The 21,641-nt window shown below is 47.6% G+C and overlaps 1 protein-coding gene across 1 annotated transcript; it reads left to right on the plus strand.

Annotated features, from left to right (window-relative positions):
* Nucleotides 1-5,818: 5,818 nt before the first annotated feature.
* On the plus strand, nt 5,819-15,537 carry LOC143163975 (C-type lectin domain family 4 member A-like). Its single transcript, XM_076345931.1, has 6 exons — nt 5,819-6,549; nt 10,048-10,164; nt 13,003-13,095; nt 13,728-13,879; nt 14,088-14,209; nt 14,936-15,537. Exons 1-6 carry the CDS (start codon nt 6,483-6,485, stop codon nt 15,075-15,077), a joined length of 693 nt encoding a protein of 230 aa, XP_076202046.1. The 5' UTR covers nt 5,819-6,482; the 3' UTR covers nt 15,078-15,537.
* Nucleotides 15,538-21,641: the final 6,104 nt, after the last annotated feature.

Consider the following 21,641-nt stretch of genomic DNA (forward strand, 5'->3'; position numbering starts at 1 on the left):
GCTAGGGGCAGCATGAGGGAGCCATGCCAGCGCTGAGGCAAGCACTGCAGGGCCTGGGAGGTTTGTGCTGCTGTTCCAGTGCCATCTGGTGGGACAGCCTAACCAGTGCAGCTCTCCCCAAAACCTCTGAGAAGACTTTACTGCATATGCGTGGAGAGGATGTGAAGATGTGGAGGGAAGCAGCTTGAGATCAAGTAAGAGTGGCCCTAAGGTTACAGCATGGGTCTGGGTGACCTTACCTGATAGCCTCCATGCTTGCTTGGTGACTCTGGTTGTTTTCCATTTTTGTGCTTTTCTTTCCACTTCCCCTGCTCCCCCTTCAAAAAAGGGAGATGAGGTGCATTCACCTCACTGGGCAGAGGTGTAGCCAAACTGAGTTCAAGGCTGTTGAGATCTGTGCGATCCTTGGACAGAACTGACAATGAAGCATGAAGGATTGCTTCTGTGGGGAGGTGTTACGTGGCCACAGCTTGTTCATGCAAATTCCATGTGCCCACTCTAAGAAGCTAAACTTCACAGCCCTGCCTCTGAAATAGGCCACTGGGTCTGACCAGGGCTTGGATCTGGCCCATGTTTGGAGTCAGATGTGCAGCTGTAGCAAGCAGCTGCAGTATCTGGATCTGACCCCCAACAATTTCTGGCCTTGAGACTTGTGGCTCAGACCCAAAAGAGGAAGTGGGTGAAGGTGTGATGTTCCCAGTAATGGCATAAAACAAAGCTGTGAGATAACGCACCTGAATGCGTCCTCTCTTGGCTTTGGTTGGATAATTTGTTAATTCTCTTCTAAAGAAACAATCCCGGGCTAATGGTACATGTAAAGAGGTGGGTTGGGGCTTCTTGTCTGTTTGAAGGTTCCCTGGATACTGTTCTTCCTTCTCTTACTCCTTCCCTTATACCTGAGGGATTTTGGGAGCCTGTCATCACAGGTGAGCACACAACTTTCCCTTTCTGAAGCTAACTGAGTTTGAGCTCCCTCAGCTCAGATAGCTTTGAGACATGGTGCTTTCTGCTTGAAACTCGCAGCTCTTCCTAAAACTTGGCAGAGATATGGGTGGGGGAGGAATGCACAAACCCTTTTGGGGAGGAACATCTCTTTCTCATCTCTCCTACTTTTCTTTCCTTCCACCATGTTCTGCATGGTACTGTAACCATAGCATTTTGGGGAGCTGCTGGGCTCTGTCAAAATGCTAGAGTGCCACTCTAGGTGGTTTTGTTTGGGACACAAAGTGTTGCTGCTGAGTCAGGCCTGCCTGAGGTGATGTGCTGCCACCTGCTAGAAATTAGTGTGACTTTGCAGTGCTACCTCCTGTTTCATCCTTCCCACTCTTTGCTCTCGTCTCCCTTTCTCACTCTCTGTTCAGTTCTTCTCTGTTTCCCCTTCACCCCTGGATGCTCAAATGTCCTTTTCTCTGAGCTTTCACAGCTCCATATAACACATTTCTTCCTAGGTCTCCTAGTGTATCTGTATGGCACCCTGGTTCACCTTCTGTCATCAGCAGGGGTGACTGCCTTCCAGAAGAGGTTTCTTCTCCCTGCAGCTCTGGCCAGTGTTGTCAGCCATGCGTGAGAAGGGCGTAGGATGCTTTTCTCTCAGGTCCCAGCAGGCTGCAGTGCTCTCACACTGTCCCCTAGAGCTGGGGGAACTCAGCTCCTGCAGTGAGAACTGCAGCATCCTGCCCCTCCCTTCCCTAGCCAGTTCCTTGCGGCAGGGTACACAGTGGGATCACTTATTGCTAGATCCCCTCTAACCCGCCAAATCCCTCAAGAGCTCTCAAGGAGCTGTTGCTGCCTGAATCCCTTTGATTAGATATCTGCCATCCCTTACTAACCACTCAGTACCAGGCCTTGGGGCCCCATTCCCCATGCTTCAGTGCCTTTTTGTGCTCTTCCCTTGGCTGCGAGGGCTCTGCTCTCCCTTTATTACCTCTACGGCCAATTCTGTCTTAATCCCTAGGAGAGGAGCAAGGTGATGTGGAGAGGGAAGACCAAGAGGGTGGCGTGCATTCATTTCTGATGCTCTCCTCACCCAGGCGCAGGGACAAAAAGCCAGGATTGGGTTTAGGCTGTCTTTATCTGAGTGACCTGGAGGACTGCGCTAGCTAGGGGTGCCATAAGAGCAGGTGATGGCAGGACTGTTCTATCAGCAGGCAGCTAGGGTCCTATTACAGACATGGTAGAGTTCTGTAGGTGCTTTCTGTCCACTGAGGGAACTGACCATTAATTCCTACCCACCTTTCCTGTCTGCTTACCATGAAAAGATCTGCCTTCTTATCCCATGGCTGCCCACTTTCCTTAGAAGTGTTTGCTGAGGAACTTCACAGGTAGCTGGATTATTCTCATGCATATGATTATTGACCCCTCCTAAGAACTACAAGAGGCAGGATTTCCTTACAAGAGTTATATTGACTCTTCCCAAAGTACGTCATACTTACACACTTGTCCATTAATTTTATTCTTTTGTTGTAATTTCTATTAACTTGGCCACTACAGATGTCAAACGTTTAGCTTCCTAAATCTACCTAGACTTCTCCCCTCCTCCCTCTTTGCTATATTCCTAGCCATCCTGTGATTCGGTGATCAAAAGGCAGTTTAAGGCAACAGGCCACCCACTGCTATTAGCAACTGTTTCACCCCGAGTCTCTTGGGAACACCTGGAACTATCTTGTCCAGATCTGCTAACTCCATACCTTTTGCCCAATCACTTTTATTTTGGACAGGTCCCCACAAAACAGGGTTCTTCTGAGAGAATTTCTCCAGTTTCTTCCGCTGTCACAAATAATTTAGCTTTGTTTCAATGTCCTTGTTCTCTCTGACTGCTTCTTCTATACCTTGCCTTTCAGTTGTCCTCAAAGCTTGTGAAAAGGTTTCTGCTTTCAGTATCTATAGGAAAGGATTTAGTAGTAGTTCTGATGGCTTCTGCTAGTTGTTTTTCAGGCTCTTTTTTTACCTTCGCTTTGTTGTGGTTTTACATTTAATTGAGGTCATGATCATTTCAATTTTTCTCATTTGAATGCAAGGTCAGTTTGTTGAAGAATACATACTGATAATCCCTTTGGCTCAATATTTTAGCCACGTCAGCTTCCTTTTGTCAAATCTTCTAAAGAGGTGCTAGGTATTGGCTTTGGGCTGCCAATGTGATGTCCCTGTGTAACCTCCATGCCACCTGTGATGACTGAATTCCCTCAGCTGCCCCGCTCCATTCTGACTGGCTTGTAACAAGTGTCTCATTTCCCTGCAGCTTCCACCTCAGTTGTGCTCGACTTCAAAAGGGGATTTTTTTTGAATGTGTGGGGTCACAACTTTAGGATTCAAGTCCTTCTCTTTGCTTATGAATTCAATTTTAACTCAACTGGTTCAGCTTGATTTTCATCAGAAGTAAGGCACATGCAATGGTGCTGTCTCCTCTGGTGTTACATGGACCTGCTTGCTAAATTGGGTGAAACTGGCTGTGAGATGAAAGGCTTGCAGATACTACCTTACTCAAACTTCATTGACAGGTAGGGGAGAAAGAGCATGCCTCTGCTGCCTTCTGTTTGGGTCAGCTAGCCAAATGGTGCCTGCACAGCTAAAGGCAGCAGCTGGAGCATGAGTAAGGAGGGAAACCAGGACTGTTGTGGTGAGCAAACATATGAGTCCTAGGAAGGAGCTGGGGCTTGCGAGGTACGTGGGCGTTAGGAGCGTGGGAGGTACCTGGCCGTGCTGAGTGGGGTTGAGATGAAAGATGTCTGTGGGGAAACACAGGTATTGTGGGAGGATGAGTGTGTACTGCATGGGGTGGGCAGAACACAGGTGGAGGGGGAAGGGATGAACCGAAGAACAGCAGTGGGAATGCAAGGAAACAAAGTGCGAGTTTTGGGGTTTTTATAAGCAAGGTTTTATTTTTTCTATTTTCAGCCCCACAACTAACTGCTGGACTCGAGTCTCCCTATCTTCCACCCATTTATGTGCCATCAAGTGCATATGAAATTCAAAGCACAAATTTTATCCTCGGGAATATCTTGTTGCACAAGAGTCCAGCATTGTATCGTATGGAAGTATGTTTCAAGGCTGAATTTTGACAGCAAGCAACAACTCTGGCTGAGAAGGAAGAATTGAGCTGTCTCCTGATGTTTGAGTGCAATCTAGTGTGTTCTAATAAAATCAGCAGCTGGATCCTGAATTTGCATTTGAAATGCCTCAGCTGCGTTTGGAGATTGTGTTTCAATGGCAAAAAGTGCATGAAGCTATACTATGACTTCCTTCTCTGTCTGCTGATTGTATTTCCCATTTCTTCACGGTGGAAAGTTTGAAATCCTACTGGGCAGTAAGACTTTTCCCCATGAGACTGTGAGTCTGTTGTGGCTTTGTTGGCTGGGGGCAGGGGGAAGCATGCAGAGGGTTACTCTGACTGAAATCTCAGCATGAAATTTGAGGGCATAACTAGGTTTCAGCAAACACTTAGGGAGTCTTAATTCCAGTGAAAGGGCCGAGCCTGAAGACAAGGAGTGCTGGAAGGATGTTGGAAAGAAAAGCAGGCAGCATGCATCTTTTCAAGGACCAGGCTTCTGTCCTGCAGCTGCTCTTCTTCTTGTATAAAAATCACCCTCTTTGCACACAATACAAAAAGGAGAAGTGAAACCAGCTCAGTGCACACAAGACATAAGGAGGCTCCTTGATAAAGAAATCCAGCTACATATGCCCCATTCTGTTTAGGGGCAGTTCTCCATAATCTGTGTTCAAATGTCCACCACATCCCTCCTTTGCCCTTTACCTTCTGCCACACTGTTCTCCTCTGTTGTCCAATGTGTGTTCTTCCTTGTGCTGTCCCATCTCGCCTCCAGCTCTGCTGTGTGTACCCTCTGTACTAGCTCCCTGGATGTCCTGCTAGCGTGTCATTCTGGTCTGCCTTGAGGAAATTCCAGCTGGCCAAACTAACCAAGCAAAGCTTCCTCCTCCTTCCTTCTGGTTGTTTTGGGGACCTTATTATGGCTTTTCAATATTTAGAGGGGGCTTATAAGAAAGATGGAGAGAGACTTTTTACCAGCACCTGTAGTGACAGGACAAGGGGCAAAGGTTTTAAATTGAAAGAAGCTAGATCTAGATTAGATATAAGGAAGAAACTCTTTATGATGAGGGCGGTGAGATACTGGAGCAGGTTGCCCAGAGAAGTTATGGATGCCCCATCACTGGAAGTGTTCAAGGCCAGATTGGACAGGGCTTTGAGCAACCTGATCTAGTGAAAGATGTCCCTGCCCACAGCAGGGGGGTTGGACTAGATGATCTTCCAACCCAAACCGTGCTGTGATTCCTGAGTCCTATCTGCTGACTGAACCCTTCTCACCCTTTTTCTCCAGGGTATCCTGACTCATTGGCATTTCTTCTCAGAAGTCTTTCTGACTCAGCACGTATCTCAGCAGCCATTTCCCTTAATTGTCTCCTTTCAACATCTGCCCCAGCTTGAAATCAGACTAAACAGTAGTCTGACATTTTCCCCAAGGTAATAACAGAGGCCTTTACCAGAAAGCAGAAAAGGGAGATAAATGACAGTGTTGGAGCAAAAAATATAAACCAGCCCTTTTCAGCCTCAGAAATGGAGCCTGACTCCTTGAAGCAAGCACTGCTCTGAACTTCCACAGGCTGTAAATCAGGTTGTGATAGAGAGGTCTCTGTGTGTGCTCTTCCCAATAACCTCTCAAACCATCAACATCTTTTTTTTTATTCCACTTTACTTGTTCTCCTCCCCAACCCTGGCCTCATCCTTCTCTGTTTCTCCTTGGATATATCAAACTTCTGATTATTTTTATTCCTTTGCCTAAGGCTGCAACTCCCCAGTCTCACTTCTACAGGAACAGTTCCTCGTTTGAGATTTGTTCTAGTGCTAGCTGCCAACTGGGGCTGACTTCTCAGGATGAGACATAGCATGCAATATTTGATGTAGCAAATGCAGTTTAACCATAAGAGACAAGTGAGGGCAAAATGCATTTTGTATTGGGCTGTGCTGCAGGTTGAACTGGGCTAAGACCCATGATAGCTGCAAACCTAAGAGCAATGGCAGAATTACTAACAGACGAAGAAAGGCATGAAGATAAGAGAAGGAGAGAGAGAGTAAAAAAAGTGTGAAAAAAGAAAAAAACAAGAGATCTTAAAAAGGAAGCCTACCAGCTGAGAATCTGATATGCGGAAGGAGGAGTGCAACTTCCTTTTCAGTTGTTAGGTTCTCATTTTTCTTCTCTCTCTCAAAAGTTTCCATAGTGCCGGAGCTGATTTCCTGGGCTAAGAAACTGAAGATCTGTTCAGAGCATTTCTGAGCTCCCAGGAATTCTCGGGTTATCGCCAGTGCTTCCAGTGTTCAGCACAGCCTTCTTGGGCAGACATAGGGTGAACGAGCAGATAGGAAAAGCTCAGTAACTTATTGGTGTCTCCCTCTGGAACCAGGGACCAAAAAGGCCCACCTTTTACATAGCAAAACTAAGGACAGGGATCAGTGGTCACCCTGTGATTAAATGGCATCAGAAATCACCTACGCTGAGGTGAAGTTCAAGAATGCATCACCAGCTGCAGTGGTTGAAGGTAAGGAATGGGTGGGTTATTCAGGGGAAGGGGACCTGGAGGGAGGAGGACTGAAGAACAGGGAATGGAGACTTTTCTTTCTGTGACTCTGGTTCCTACCTGGTCTTGACAAATTGGTGAGAAAAAGCAGTTGTCTACCAGTACATGAGCAGGAGACTGGAGGAGTTTTGAAGAGGGTCAAGGAATGTCTACAAGAGGAGAGGTGGCAATCTTTAGGTGGTTGGAGTTGCAACATGAGCAAACGACTACGGGGGGCACAAACAGTAGGTTTCAAGTCAACATATTTGGGGTCCCTTAGTCCCCTGGTTGCAACACCAACAATGGTGAATGGTAGAGGGTCCAGGATGAATGCTTAGCCCTGGTACAAGGCAGGCGGCAGCTGCCTCTCTGTATGTTATCTAGTCTTGGATGAGTCATTTTTTGACATATACTGAGTACCAACAATAGAGACTATGGTTTATTACAAACAATCTGATCTGTCACAAAGGTGGAGGGGCTCCCAGGGCAGCAAATGGCAGTAAATAAGCCTAAGCCCTGGCTGCTACTGCTCTTGCCTCTGAGAGAGTGAGGCTGCACATTCCTGCTTGTGGAAAGAGCAGGAGTAGAGAACCAACATGCCTCCTTACAGTACAGCAGTCAGTTGCCCTCTGCAGCTTCGTGAGAGGTGGCACTGGCTGCAGAAACTTATAGCCCCATTGTCCTTGGTTGATTGAGAAATGGTCCTTGGAGAAGAGAGTCCCAAATGTTAAAAGGAAGAATGGGCTTGAACAAAACACCATAAAATACACAGAGGAAGAACTATCTAAGATCTGGAGGAAGATCCAATTCTGTGATTGATGTCTACCACTCCTGAAAAATAATTAACACACCAAACGAACAATTTTTTATTGCTATTAAAAGTCACGGTTGTAAAATGGTGCCTTTACTAGGCTTTGTGCAAATTTAAGACATGTTCTGATCAGTATGTGTTCTGTAGTTATTATGCCACAAGTAGGAACACATGGAGATGTTCCATGTATGGCTCCTTGCTTCCACCCTTTGATACACGATCCTACACAACAGCAGGTTGCAGAGGGGTGAAAGTACGTGTGCGTAAATGAATGAATGAATAAATAAATGAATTATTATTGCTGCTTAGGATATTAACTTGCCTATTTACCGCTTTACCTCAGTTTTACAATCCCAAACAGAGCAGGCATCAGCTCCAGGTTATTCCTTGCCTGCTCTGAGGCATGAGTCATGGAAATAAAGAATGTACATACTCCTGACTGACTTTAAAGCTCACTGTTTTTGGTGTACCAAGATGAGCTGGTTCTGGTTACAGCTAGCATTTCTATCATGGTGAGGTGGGGGTGGTGGAAGTTCCCCATTGTGTTCCCAATGACCTATTCCAAAGACACCTGATCCAGCCATGTTTGCTTGAGCTGCCGATGGCAGGCTCATGCTATAGGTTTGGGTGTGTGCTCAGGGTCTGTCTTTGAGTGCACCTGTCCAAGTGATCACACGCTTAGCTTATACTTTGAATTCAGAGCAGTGTCCAGTAGTACCATTGCACACAGTGCTAATGTCTCTCACAGCCTCGTGGTATGCTCATAGGACGAGAGTTTTGATTGAAAATTATTGAAAGATTGAGGGAGTCTTGCTGCTCTGTTGTCCTTCTAAGTGGTTACTCTGGCCATGCAGACTCCATGTTGGTAATGGCCAAGCTCACCTGGGTTTTCCCATTCTGTAGCCTCTTCTAGTTGGGCTCTAAAGATAACAAAATTGGCAGTCATTGGAAGATAGAGAGGAGAAGGCAGCAGCTAATCAAACAACACATAATCTGTGGCAGGAGGTGGCAGAGACTACCGGGGTGGGTTTCACACCACAGTCCAGTTAGGGTTCCTGCATTTCCAACCAGGATTTCCCAGGTAGAAACCTAGGCATCTGTGCTGCACAGCACTTGTTGCATGTGCCTAGGAAATGTTGGATTTATGTGCCGAATAACCATCATATGCTCATCAGGTCTGTTGTGTTGTGATCATGCTGGACATGTTGCAAGCATGCAGACTAACTGTAGGAAGCATTTTGCAGGGAGATTAACCCGTTGAGTATGCACAAAATCTACTGCACTTCAGTTGTGTTGGTGAGGTACATGCATACTGGCAGTGCTCTCTGTGCCACCTGGGTGTGAGTGTGGGATGCACAGATCTGGCTGGGCACAGGTTGAACAGTCAATCTGTGGACATGCAGCACATCAAAAAATCATTTGGACTGGTCACATCTATTGTCTGAAATAGGTGGTTGGACTCCAGATCATGATCCAGGTCCTTGTTTTCACTAGAGACAAAAGCTCTGGCTAGAAACACATGATTTGGCCAGGGAAATCTGGATCTTGTCTGTCTATGAATGTTTTCTCTTCTGATAATGAAAGATGATGCTTTTTGCCCTGCTGTAACAGCCTCCCCCAGGCTTTTGGGAAGTAGTCAGAGGGCTTCCCCAAACAACAGGTTCCTGGAAGTCTTGCTTACTAGGCATGACTGGCAGGCACACGTGGCTGCTGGCAGACTTGGGAGTTTCATGCTGAACAATGAATGAGGTCTCTCTAAAGCTTATCATTAATATCAGTCTCTCTCAAAACTTCTTTACTCCTGTCCTGCAGCGAGTGCTGCTGTCTCTTTATCATCCTGTTTGCCGTGGCTTGTGTACCTGCCACAACCTGTCTCCTAACAAGTGTTTGCTTCTCCTTCCCTGCATTCTTCCCAGCATTCTTCTGACTGCTCCTCAGTACTGGCAGTATCCCTCTAGACAAAAGTCAGGCCCTGGCAAGTCTGAATCTGAGTGGGATACTTTACTCAGGCTGCTGGACACAGCCCTCTGTTCTCCCCAGGCATCCAGCCTAGCACAGCCTAGTTTTACTACAGCAAATCTCTGAACCCTGGCTTGGAAAGCAGAGATGGAAGGGAAAAAAAATTTTTTTTCTCTTCCAGTGATTCTGTGCCATCATCGCTCTGCACATTTTTTGTCTCCTGTCCTCATTCAGCTTGCACCATCCTTCTTCTACACAGAAAGTCCAAAAAGCTAAGAAGGAACTGAAGCAGGCGTAAAAAGTTTTGTGGGGAGAAGGCAACATGAAATCTTCATGTGAATGTCTCAGGTATCAGATAGAGCAATGTTGTATTTGGCAGCTCTCGGCTCAATCTAGAAAGACATGGTTTCACTCCAGATTTTGAGGCCATGTGAAGGCCTCACGCCCAAACACCAGCAATTAGCATTGCTAGCTCACCAACAGGGCTGGGGCTGTGAACAGTGTTGCTGAACCTGACCTTCTTCAGAAACCACAGAGGTCCCCTGCTCTGTCCCAATCTGCCCCTCTCCCAAACTGTGTAACTTCCACATCAGAAATGAAACCGCATTTTTTTTGAGCCTCTCTCGCTTGAGTTGCACATCCTTGGTATGCAGGCTGACTGAAGCATAGTTGACTGTGGTGTTGTGTTTGGTGTGTTCCTTCACTTTTAGTACCTCCTGAGACAAAGAAGCATGAGCATCATCCCCAGAAATACCCGCCTTGGCTCCCGTGGCTGATCTCACTGCTGCTCCTCTTGGTGTGCATTGCCGTCATTATTGCTCTCCTTGGTGAGTATGTGCAGGCTGGTTACAGGAGAGAGGTCGGGGGAAGTGCTGGGAGAAAAGCAGAGAAATCAGAGCCCAGAGAGGAACATCTTCCAATCAGGAGGGAGCTTTTACTCAGGAACTGTTTTGTCATGAGAAAGGATGCAAGCGCCAACATTTGGGCTCGGAAAACCTGAATGTTGAATATAGGTATGTTTAGGAGCAAAATCTTTTCTGATTACTTAAACATTGGGGATTTAAGGGTACGGTTGCAACATGACACAAACTTCTCTCTTGCAGGCCAGCTAAACCAGATGTTTTGCCCAACTGGTATGCGGGAGCTAGGACTACCACAGCGTTATGCCAGCTCGTTCTGTTGTACGCATCCTCTTTCTTAGAATGATGGAAAGAGTTAGGTGGGAAGGGACTTCTGGAGGTCTTTAGTCTAATGCCCTACTTGAAGCATGGCCATCTTCAGAATTTCAGGGTTGCTTGGGCTTTCTGTAAGGTCTCAGGCTTTTCTGCCCTGACTTTGTACATGTCTGCATACATCCCCCAAATCTTCCACTGTTTACTCTGAGGCCTTTTCAGTGTTTCCAGATTGTACATCCCCATCTTGCATGGCCTCTTTGGATCTGTGGAACAATTCTCTACCTGCATAGCACACAAAAAGAACTTAATTACATTCAGCAGAGGGGAAAAAGCCTGGAGATGGGAGCACAAGTGTCTATACAGGCAGCTGGACCTGCACTTGAGCGCTCTAAGGTGCTTTGACACACTCTATGTCCTAATGGAAAAAACAGCTTTTCACAGTTAGTCCTGGCATCTCCAGGATTAACTGCACAGTGCAAACTCTCACACCTTTTTAGTGTTAACTGCATTCTACTAGAATAATTCATTAAAAGTGATTCTTGCACATGCAGTTTGTGGAGGTTGTGATCTTTGTTTCATTCTCATTTTCTGCTAAAGATCATTCATGGCATGTTTGCACAAATTGTCAATAAAGATGATGGATTCTGGAAGAAGGCATATTGTCAGGCTAAATTGCTGCCCTTCCTTTTGCTGTCACTAGTTCCCAAGTCCCAGAAGTTTGTATTGCTTTCTTCCCAAATGTGTAACTTTTCATGATACTCTGTTAAATGCTTAGGGAGGTTTAGGGTAGGCTGTTAAGAGTCTAATACTGTCTGGCCAGGTTCTTTTAGATATTCCACACATGGAAGGTTTAATCTTTAATGGCAAATTTGCTTATCCAAGGTAATTGATGTTACATAGGAATTTGATTTAGCACAGTGATACAGCAATGCATTTAAATAAAAACACAAGTACAAATTGCACTTAGCAGAGGGTAGCAATTGCAATGCACAGTTGAATCACAATACAAATGTGATTCTCATTACCAGCCTCTGCAGTATGCTCAACATCAAGACACTGGGTGTCCCCAAGGACCCAGAAGGAATATGTGGGTTAAAGCCAGCTCAGAGCCATTGCCTTCTTCAGACACGTCTTTGTTAGTCATTCCGTTTTTCACACTATTTTGGGCTGAGCCACGTATGCACTCACCCCATGCTGTTCTGCCTGACTTAGGAAGACGTTGCCCTCTTTTTGACCTTTAGAGGGATGAACAGTCACACAGCTGGTCAATTCACTCACCTGATGATACAACTGGTTGATTCACTCAACTGAACTAGAACAAAGGCCACCGTCTGGTCCCCCTTGTGTTGAGATAAGGTCACCTTTCTTTGCAACAGGTGTGGTCAGCCACGCATGGCCCTTGCCCATCTCCTCTGAGCCTTCTTCCATTGTAGGAACTCACTTCTTTGTAGGAAATCAGTCACAGAGGCCGCTATGATTACTCTGCCCTCCGCACTAGTAACAATACTCCTGAATGAAACGGTTGATAAAAATAGACATCTGTATTACTTCGCACACCCTGATGAGCTTCCAGTCAATATCCCTGAGCGTTTGAGTTAGCGGTAAGTCCTTCGGGTTGTGGGTGTGGCCTGCTGACACTTGTCACCAACACTGTGTTATTCCCCATAAACTGGCTAGTAAGTCCTAGGAGTTTACCTTCCACCCTGGTTTCAGCAGCTCTAGCTGTATGTGATTACCTTCACCTGGGCTGTCTTTGTTGCTGATGAACTGGACCCGTCTGATGTGTTACTCATCCAAACTACTGTTGATGTCTGTCTTAGGAAGAGATAAGCTGTGCCACTGAAGTGCTGCTTTTTATTTGCTGATTGTAAAGAGATTTAGACAGGCAGCTTGGCTGTAGGTATCTACATGGTAAATGCCTGTGGTGGGGTGGAATCAATCCCACCCTGTCTGGCATGGCCTCAGTGTGATGTCCTTCCAGTGGTCCTTCTGCTCTCTGACCTGAAAGATTGTCTCTTTCTGCCCGGGAAGGCAGCCAGTTTGGGCCAGTTTTCTCAGAGCCTTGGACCAGGGATCCACTAACAGCCCGCCTTCTGCTCCACAGCACCCGAGGGGGCCTGATGTCAGCTGCTCGGTGCTGGGACAGACTCTGCTGACAAACCACAGGCTGGCTACAGCCACCAGGCACTGCTCGGGTGGGTCGCAGGCTTCTCTAGCTTTGCTGGCCAGGTCATCCTGGCTAGATCTTGTCAGTCAGTGGGCAGAGGAGTCCTTTCGGGCAGCTGTGGGATGCCGGGGGCAGAAATGCCGGTTCCCTTTGCCGAGAGGATGGCAGTTACCGCTTGTGAAAAGGAAGGAGACAGCCCGAGGAGAGGCGATGCTGAGACAGTGCTTGGTGGGGAAGTGGGGAAACAAGAGTGAAGCCCAGAGATGGTGTGTGAGGAGCCGGGAGGAAGGAGTAATCCTGCCGCCTTTCCTCTGCCTTTCCAGTCGCTCCCTGCTCCCACAGTGGTGACCAGCCCACAGCCCTGCGGCAGAGATTCACGGAGTGGCGGTGCGTCTCGGCAGTGCCGCGAGGCAAAGGTCAGTAGTGCTGGCAGGGGTGCAGGAGGTCTTTGGGATGAATTGGGCAATGAATGGTGGGGTCTGCTCTGACAGCAAGGAGCAGTGGGAGCAGAGTCTGGAGAGGCGGACTCCAGAGGAGAGAGGTGGGGAGAAAAAGGATTTCCTGCTAAGAGCTTAGGGGGAGGAGAGGGCCATGTGAATGATGTCCTGGAGGGCAGGGTGGCTGTGAACACTGACAAAACAAAAGGGGCAGCATACAGCCGCACAGGGAAGGTTAACCGTGGAGCAATAACAGAAGTGCAGCTGTAGTCAGGGAAAGCAGCACTATTCCCTGTTCCCTGGGGCTGAAGGCCTAAAGGAGACTGTGCAAGGAGAAGTCAAACCAGATCACCAAACTAACTTTGTCTTTGTCAGGTCAAGACCTGAGGTCATGTTACAAGGACTACCATGGATTTGTGTGCACAAAGCTCACTGGTCATACTCCAAAGCAATTGGAAGAACTATCTGTACTATCCTTGTTTATTCAAGCCCTTTCTGTCAGGAAAAGTGATCTAAGGAGAACAGGAGCTTTGTCCCTGCAGAACTGGGATCCTTGCAGTCACTATCTCTCTCGTTATTAGCGTTCATCTCTGTGGTGTCTCCCCACGCAGGGCAAGACTGGATGTGCTGCCCGAAGGGCTGGAAACGCTTCCAAAAGAGCTGCTATTACGTGTCAGATGACAAGATGCCCTGGGCTGAGAGTGTGCAGAACTGCACTAGGATGGAATCCCGCCTGGTGGTGATCAACAGCAAAGCAGAGCAGGTACGTGCAGGGCTGAGAGAGGGGCACAGCAGCCAGAGACACAGTGCCAGGCCCTGGAGGGCACTCAGAGGCCCTCCTTGCTCCTGCAGGGGAGGGGGGATGTCCTTTCTGCATCCCTCTGCCACCAGCCCCACCCCACAGGGACTCCTGCCTCCTCCCTCTGCTTAGTCCTGCACCTCATGGACATTGCACTCTCCCTGATTTCCAGGCTTTCCTCACTAACGAGCTACGACAATCTCGAATAGGAACGAATTACTACATCGGTCTGCGTGCACAGGTGGTGGGCCACTGGCGGTGGGTGGACCAGACTCCGTATAATGAGACGGCAGCGTGAGTATCGCCGGATGGAGAGTGCTTAGCGTGGCTCCTGGCAGTGCAAGAGAGTAGGAGAGATGTGAGGGTGTCTGTTGGTGCATGAGAGAGAGGTGAGACAAATCCCTGTGAGAGGACAATGATGGAGCAGGAGAGAGGGCTGGGTAGGACACCAGGTTGACACGTCCCCATCCATGCTGGTTAGTGGTTGTTAGTTAACTACCTGTGACGTGGCCATCAGTGCTGCAGGCACAGAAGCAGCTGCATCTCGCCAGCAGGAAGAACCCTTCGGAGATGACCAGCCTTGCCTGACCTCCATACTGCCCTCACCATGCATATGTGCACGTATATGCACAGGCCAGTGCTGTGATGCTGTGGGAGAGATGGGGCACAGGGAGAGGTCACCAGGGCTGTCCTTGCTGCGCCTCCTTCTGGAGGACAAACTTGCCCTGGAGGCAGCCACATGCCTCTGCTGGGTGTGAAGTGCGTGGGGTGAGTGGTGGTGAGCAGCTCCCCCCACCAGGACTGAGCAGGTCCCTGTTGTGCTGGCTGTAGGAAGAAGGCAGCTTTCCACATAAGACTGGTGCCAGTGGGATAGCAAAGCGGGAGGAAGGGTTCTGCTTCTGTCCGTGAATCAGCATCTGGAATTTTTCTCTCTCCCCGCCAAGCCTTGCGTCCTGCTGTGGCCTCCTCCAGCAGTGCTCTATGGGGTACGCTGGGAGTAACAGTCTGTCTCTATCTCAGGTTCTGGCGGACAGGGGAACCAAGTAATGTGGCTGTTGAGATGTGCGTTGTAATCCATAGTACTACAGAAATACACAACTGGAATGATGCCCGCTGTGAGAGCCATAATCGAATTTGTGAAGCTGCAGCAGTAACTGCGTGATGGAGCGACCCTCATCCTGAGTAAAATTGAGGGATGAGCAGTGAGCTGGGAACAGCTCAGGGTTGTGTTGGGAGGAATGGGGGGCCCTGGATCCTGCATCTTCACTCTGCTGGGTGGGACGATGTGAGTGGAAGTGATATTACCCTGTGTCCAGCATCCTCAGTGCACCTATTAGTTCAGGGAACACATGAATGCTCTCAGTCATCAAAGCTGGTCCTGGGCTCTTGTGTCCTATTCCTTCTGAGTGGGTCTGGCAGCCACTGGCTGAAAAGAGGTTGAGTTCTCCAGGAAGAAGACACAGGAATGGAAGACAGATGTTCAGAGCTGTGATTTCCTCTGTCTCCCTGAGCAGAGGTGTCTGCTTTTTCTTGGGGCACGTAGAGAATGTCCTCTTCTTGCATTGGTTTTGCTGAATAAATATTGATTTCCTATACAAGAGAAAATACAGCATTAGGCCAACGAAAAAGGCTCTGTGCTCTGTGTGTGTGTCTTTCTCCCTCTTCCTCTTTCCCTCTCTAAGCTGCAGGTGGTTTGTATAAGCAGAATCGAAACGTGTTCCTGTGCCAGGATAGAGCCTTAGGCAACTACTGCAGCAGAAGTTGCAGCCACCCAGTGAGAGTAAACCCCCCAGAGACAACCTGGCTACAGTCCCATTGCACACAGCCAAAGCTCTGGAGGGGACTGGGCACAGGAAACCAGCTCTAGGGATATGATGACTATTTGTTTCCATTGCTGAAAGTCTTGCCCGGGAGAGTAACAGGAGCTTGTGCCAGGAGTCTGACCTGCACATGGTTGACCAAGTATGAGGAGAATCCTCTCTCTGTGTCCCAAAAAGAGGGGAGAATTTGTACTAGAGACAAGGTGACCAGGAGATTTGCCTTCCTAAGCCAATCGATGGAAGCAGTTCTGTGAATGGCAGGGGGTCGTGGCTGCAGGCTGCTGCAGCTCCACGTCCCCAGCTCCAGACGGTAGTGAGACTGAGCGTGTATGTACAATATGTACATATACATATAGAAGAAAAAGAATATGTACATATAAGCAGCCACACAGGTCAACACAGACAGAAAGCACTGATGAAAACACAAACGCATGTTGTAATCCACCGGAAGGCAGAAGTACACCAGAGCTGGTACAATCTACCACATGAATGAGAGCCATTATCTTCAAATTTCTGAAGCTGCAGCATCAACTGTCTGGTGGAGAAAACCTCATCCCGAGTAAAACTGAGGGACCAGCAGTGACCTGACAAGAACAGACGATTTTTTTGGAATGGGTGTGAATACTGGAGTCTGTATCTTCACTCTGTGGGGTGGGAATATATGAGTGGAAGTGATATGGTCAGGCAGTTGGTGAGCACCAACCTTCTATTCTCCAGGCTGAACAGTTCTAACTCTCTCAGCCTCTCCTCATACGAAAGATGCTCCAAAAGATGCTCCATTTGCTGTTTCAAGACATAGGAAACTTTCCTCAATTACTGGAGCCTGTCAAAGACACTGGCTTTGCAATGAGATTGGCCTTTTCCTGTAGCTTATTTGGACACATGGTTAGTGGTATGGTCAGCTGCTGGGGTAACAACCTGCAGAGAACAATCCAGCATTGTTCTCATGACTTTGGTGACTCTCAGACAACAAGCCATAGTCCCCTCTCTGTCCTCTTGGTAGCACAACAACCCCATGCAGCGCTACGGGCTTGGGGAAGAGTGGCTGGAAAGCTGCCTGTCGGAAAAGGACCTGGGGGTCCTGGTTGACAGCCGGCTGAACATGAGCCGGCAGTGTGCCCAGGCGGCCAAGAAGGCCAATGGCATCCTGGCCTGTATCAGAAATAGTGTGGCCAGCAGGAGTAGGGAAGTGATCGTGCCCCTGTACTTGGCACTGGCGAGGCCGCACCTTGAATACTGTGTTCAGTTTTGGGCCCCTCACTACAAGAAAGACGTCGAGGTGCTGGAGCGTGTCCAGAGAAGGGCAACGAGGCTGGTGAGGGGTCTGGAGAACAAGTCTTATGAGGAGCGGCTGAGGGAACTGGGGTTGTTTAGCCTGGAGAAGAGGAGGCTGAGGGGAGATCTCATCGCTCTCTACAACTACCTGAAAGGAGGTTGTAGCGAGGTGGGTGTCGGTCTCTTCTCCCAAGTAACTAGCGATAGGATGAGAGGAAATGGCCTCAAGTTGCGCCAGGGGAGGTTTAGATTGGACGTGAGGAAAAATTTCTTTACTGAAAGAGTGGTGAAACATTGGAACAGGCTGCCCAGGGAAGTGGTGGAGTCCCCATCCCTGGAGGTATTTAAAAGACATGTAGATGCGGCACTTAGGGACATGGTTTAGTGGGCATGGTGGTGTTGGGTTGACGGTTGGACTCGATGATCTTAGAGGTCTTTTCCAACCTCAATGATTCTATGATTCTATGATTCTATGATTCACTCTGTGGCCTGCTATCATTACTCAGTGCAAGGCTGGATGTGCTGCACGATGGGCTGGAGATGCTTTCAAAAAAGTTGCTACTACATCTTGGCTGAACAGATGTCCTGGAACGAAAGCAAGGACACCAGCACAGGGTTGGGCTCCCAGATCGTAGTGATCGATACAGAAGCAAATCAGGTAAGCGGGAGTCTTCCTGCGGGAGTGTTCCCATGGGAGTCTTCCAAGCAGATCCTCAAATTGTCCAGTGTCTGCTCTCCTGAAGTCTCTGGTTGTGATCCTGGGTTTTGCCCTGCTCCCTCCTCACAAGATCCTGAACATCTCATAGTCACCACAGCCAAGCCCACCCCCAACCTTTACATCCCAAACCAGTCCTTCCTCATTTGCAAGTGTGAGAGCCAGTAAAGCACATCTCCTCATCAGGTCCTCCATAACCTGTGCCAGGAAGTTATAATCAAGGCACTCCAGAAACCTCCTGGATTGCTTGTACTTTGCTGCTGAAAACAAAGCTCAGAAACTGCTGCTCAAACTGCTAAGCCTGCTGGCTGCCTCTGTTAGCTGCACTCTCATACATACTGCTGGGGCTCAGGACTGTGGAGCTGGTCTTCGGTCCTTGAAAGTGCAAAGCAAACAGGCACGTTGGGAAGAACTTCCTGTGGGATTAAGTCTCTCTTCCTGTATTGTCACAGCTGGTAGCACTTCTGTGTTTTCTGCCTTTCACATTGTCAGTATTCCCTTCTAGACTACTTGCCTTTATTTGACTGTTACAGATAAGTCTTTCTCTTCAAATCATTCTGAATTCAAGAAAACTGGAAAACAGGACTCCCCAGGGGATTCAAGTTGATGGAGAAACTGCCATCATGCCCTGAGAATGAGTTAACTAGATCCAATGAGTTCATTTCTGAACATGAGCACACTTGCTGTTCTTTGTTGGTGCTTGGAACCCTTTCATGTATTCTCCATCCTGCTTCAGGTGGCTGGTTGCTTCTAGAACCAGGCACCTTCAGTGCTCCCAACATGTGGTTCGCTGTGTTTCCACCTCTTAAATAGGAACTGCAACTAATTTCTTTTGTGGTATAATTTTGCAGAAAAGCTGATGAAGTTTTATCTTCCAGCTTCTGGCTTTCAGCTTCTCAGATCCTGAGTATCTCTGAGGGAAGTTGCATTCCATGTCTTCTCCTGCAACCTTGAGTACTGCAAGATACCCTGTAACTGCAATATTTTCCTTAGTTCATGTCCCATTGACCTCGTCTGTATCCATGACATGCTTGTTGACTCTTGTCTATACTGCAAGGGTCTGTGAAAGTAGATTCAAGGTTCTCCAGTGCCTCTTCTAGGAGTGCACTTCTTGTAACCAAGTACCACTGTCTTCAGGGGCAGGAGCCCTAGCAATTCTGCACTGCCAGGTGCCACTCTGTTTCCCAGCACACTGATCTGACACATGTATTTGTGAAGTGAAATAACCAAGGGTCACTTGTGAAGCTCTTCATGACTGGAGCAGGTAGAAAAGAGCTGAGAATCTTTACTTACAGAACTGTGGAAAAATGTACAGGAAGACTGAGGTCATTGATACATGCTCTCCCCAAGCATGCTGCTGGTGTTTATGGAGCAGGAAAGAGAAATAAGTTCCTGCCATTTTGGAAATATAAGATATTTGCAATGGTTCCAGAGCCTTCCACTGAGGAGGTAACCTCTCCCATCACTGGTCCCAGCTGCCTGGCACCAGGACTACTAAGGAGTTTCTGTGCAGGCCAGTGCAGAGTTTGGCTACCATCAGCACTTTGAGACTCTTTATCCCAGAGTGGGACAGAGCTGTTAGTCACCTGAATGTTGTGAGGTCAGTTGATTTGCTGGGAACAGTAGCTTGGTTTGTGATGCTGAAAAGAAAATCGTTTGCTGTCTCTCTGCTTTAGACCCTGTGCATGCACCGAAGTGCTTCACCTGAGGGTGCTTGCACAGACCTTCATCTTGGTCAAATGGCCTGGATAGCAACAACTGATAAAACAGGAATGTGAATGTAAAAAGCTTTGTGAATTGAATACCTGAAACTATCTGAGAGGACATTTGTCCCAAACCCACTATTGTTAAAGAAGAACATGACCTTCAACTGGCTTAATAGTAACCAGGGAATTAGTGAAAGTCTTTTGAGAAAGAGAAGAATCAGTCTGAAAAAAAAGTTTAGAATAAGCAAGAACATTTTTAACAGAGAGAGGAGAGAGAAGTGGGAAGGAAGCGGCAGTCAAAATCTGGTTTGACAGTTGCCCTGCAACTTTGCAACCTCTGTCTGTAACAGAGCATCCTCCCTGTTGGATGCCGTGGGTAGCCTGCATTCCTGGCAGTAAGGGGCACAACATGTACAGACCCACAACTGCAGTGTGCATATGTGATGTTGTGCTTTCTCACTGGCCTGTGGGTTGGCAGACTGTAGGAAGTGGGGTGGATACACATGAACCCTACATCTCCAGCTCGAAGTGTGTGAGAATAGGGGAACCCCTGCTCCCAGAAAAGGGGATGTGTTCTTGCAGTGTGCACTTCCTGTGGCAGGGGTGGGAGGTTGCACAAGTAATCATGTGAATGTGTGTGTATGTGGGGTTAGAGCTTTTGGGAATTAGTTATGCAAAGACATTTAGAAATTTGTAAGTGTCTTAATATTTTGTGTCTGGTATTTTGCTTTATCTGTTGGATTAGTAGATATCTGCTGATACTGATCCTGAATATACAGGTAGTGGTTTGTCAGTTAATTACATGTCATGAATAAATCGGTAAACTGCTTTTTGATTCTGATTAGGTTTAAACCACATGAACTGAGTACATTTTCCTTCTGACAGTTTTGCACCCTCTGCATTCTCCATACTGATCAGCCGAAGTCAGCTTCCCACCCATATGCACAAAAGCAGGTATATTTTAGAGCAATAACAAATACAACATATTCTCATTTTTGGGCATCTGTGGTGCAATTCAGTTCTGTTCTCCAGCATGATGGCTGGGAACTTTTTAAAATGTCACTTGAGAATCTCTCACTGAGCTGTGAATCCAGTAACTAGTGCCTTCTAGTAGCTCATCCCTTCTACGACAATACCAGCAAGGACATGTATGGACCATCTTTCCAATGCAACAGAGCTGTTGGATGGTTCGACCCTGCCTGCAGCCTGTTGTGCACGAAAAAACACACTCAGAGGATATTTTCTACGTACAATTTAGGCTTGTCCTCATTTGTAACCAGTTTTGTGCCCTGCTCTTTTGAGACTTCAACTGATATGCTTGTGCTATTGCATTAGCTATCCCATGCCTTCCTCAGTGCATCCATGCATGCCTCTTCACAGGGAAGAAACTAGGTGATGGAACATGGAAGAGCAAAGGCTGCATACCCACCCCAGTCCATTCAGAGTACAATGAGATCCAGTAGGAATTCTTTATCCTTAGTGGTATCCTTAGGGACACTTTATCCTGCAGGGTTTTGAATCAAGTCGCCTTGAGCAGTGCTAGAACCACCACGTATGACTGTGCCTTTTGTAATTGTGACCAAGTAAAACTTCATGATCTGTAAGGCACAGGGATTCTGGCACTGTCTAGTGATCCCTTCTGACCTTCAGCTCCACAATAACAGGTCATATGCAAGCCCTCCACTCAAAGCTCCATCCTCTTTTTATGAGCAATTAGTTAAAAACAGTGTTGGCAAGTTCTTTGTTGTACTCTGGGTTACTGGGCTCGGGCTTCACATGGGGACTTGCCCAGACCGTGCCACAGATATGCTTTCCTGCCCTTTTTTTTAGGCCCTTTAGCAGGACGTTGTGAGTGGGTTTAGCCCTTTGTTAACAAATACCAACAGCATAGGCATTTTCACACACATACTCACCAGGGAAGAACAAACAACAAAGAGGTAAGGCCGGTAGTATGTCCTGTGAAACTGCTTGAATATGTGCAAAAGGAAGTTGTTTGAGCTGGAATGATGCTACTCTTCATCTGTTTTCATTTGCCTCTGTGAGTTTCTGTGTTGCAATGAGCATCTTGTGAAATGTCCTGGCAGAGAAATCATGAAAATTCCCCCATCTCCATGTGCTGTGGGGAACACCCAGGATACGGCTTTTTCTGCACACCAGATTAGAGACTGCGAAGGCTCCTCACCAGTGTGGGAGATGCCCTAGTGCAGTCT

This window comes from Aptenodytes patagonicus, chromosome 1, assembly GCF_965638725.1.
Source record: "Aptenodytes patagonicus chromosome 1, bAptPat1.pri.cur, whole genome shotgun sequence".
Lineage (NCBI taxonomy): Eukaryota > Metazoa > Chordata > Aves > Sphenisciformes > Spheniscidae > Aptenodytes > Aptenodytes patagonicus.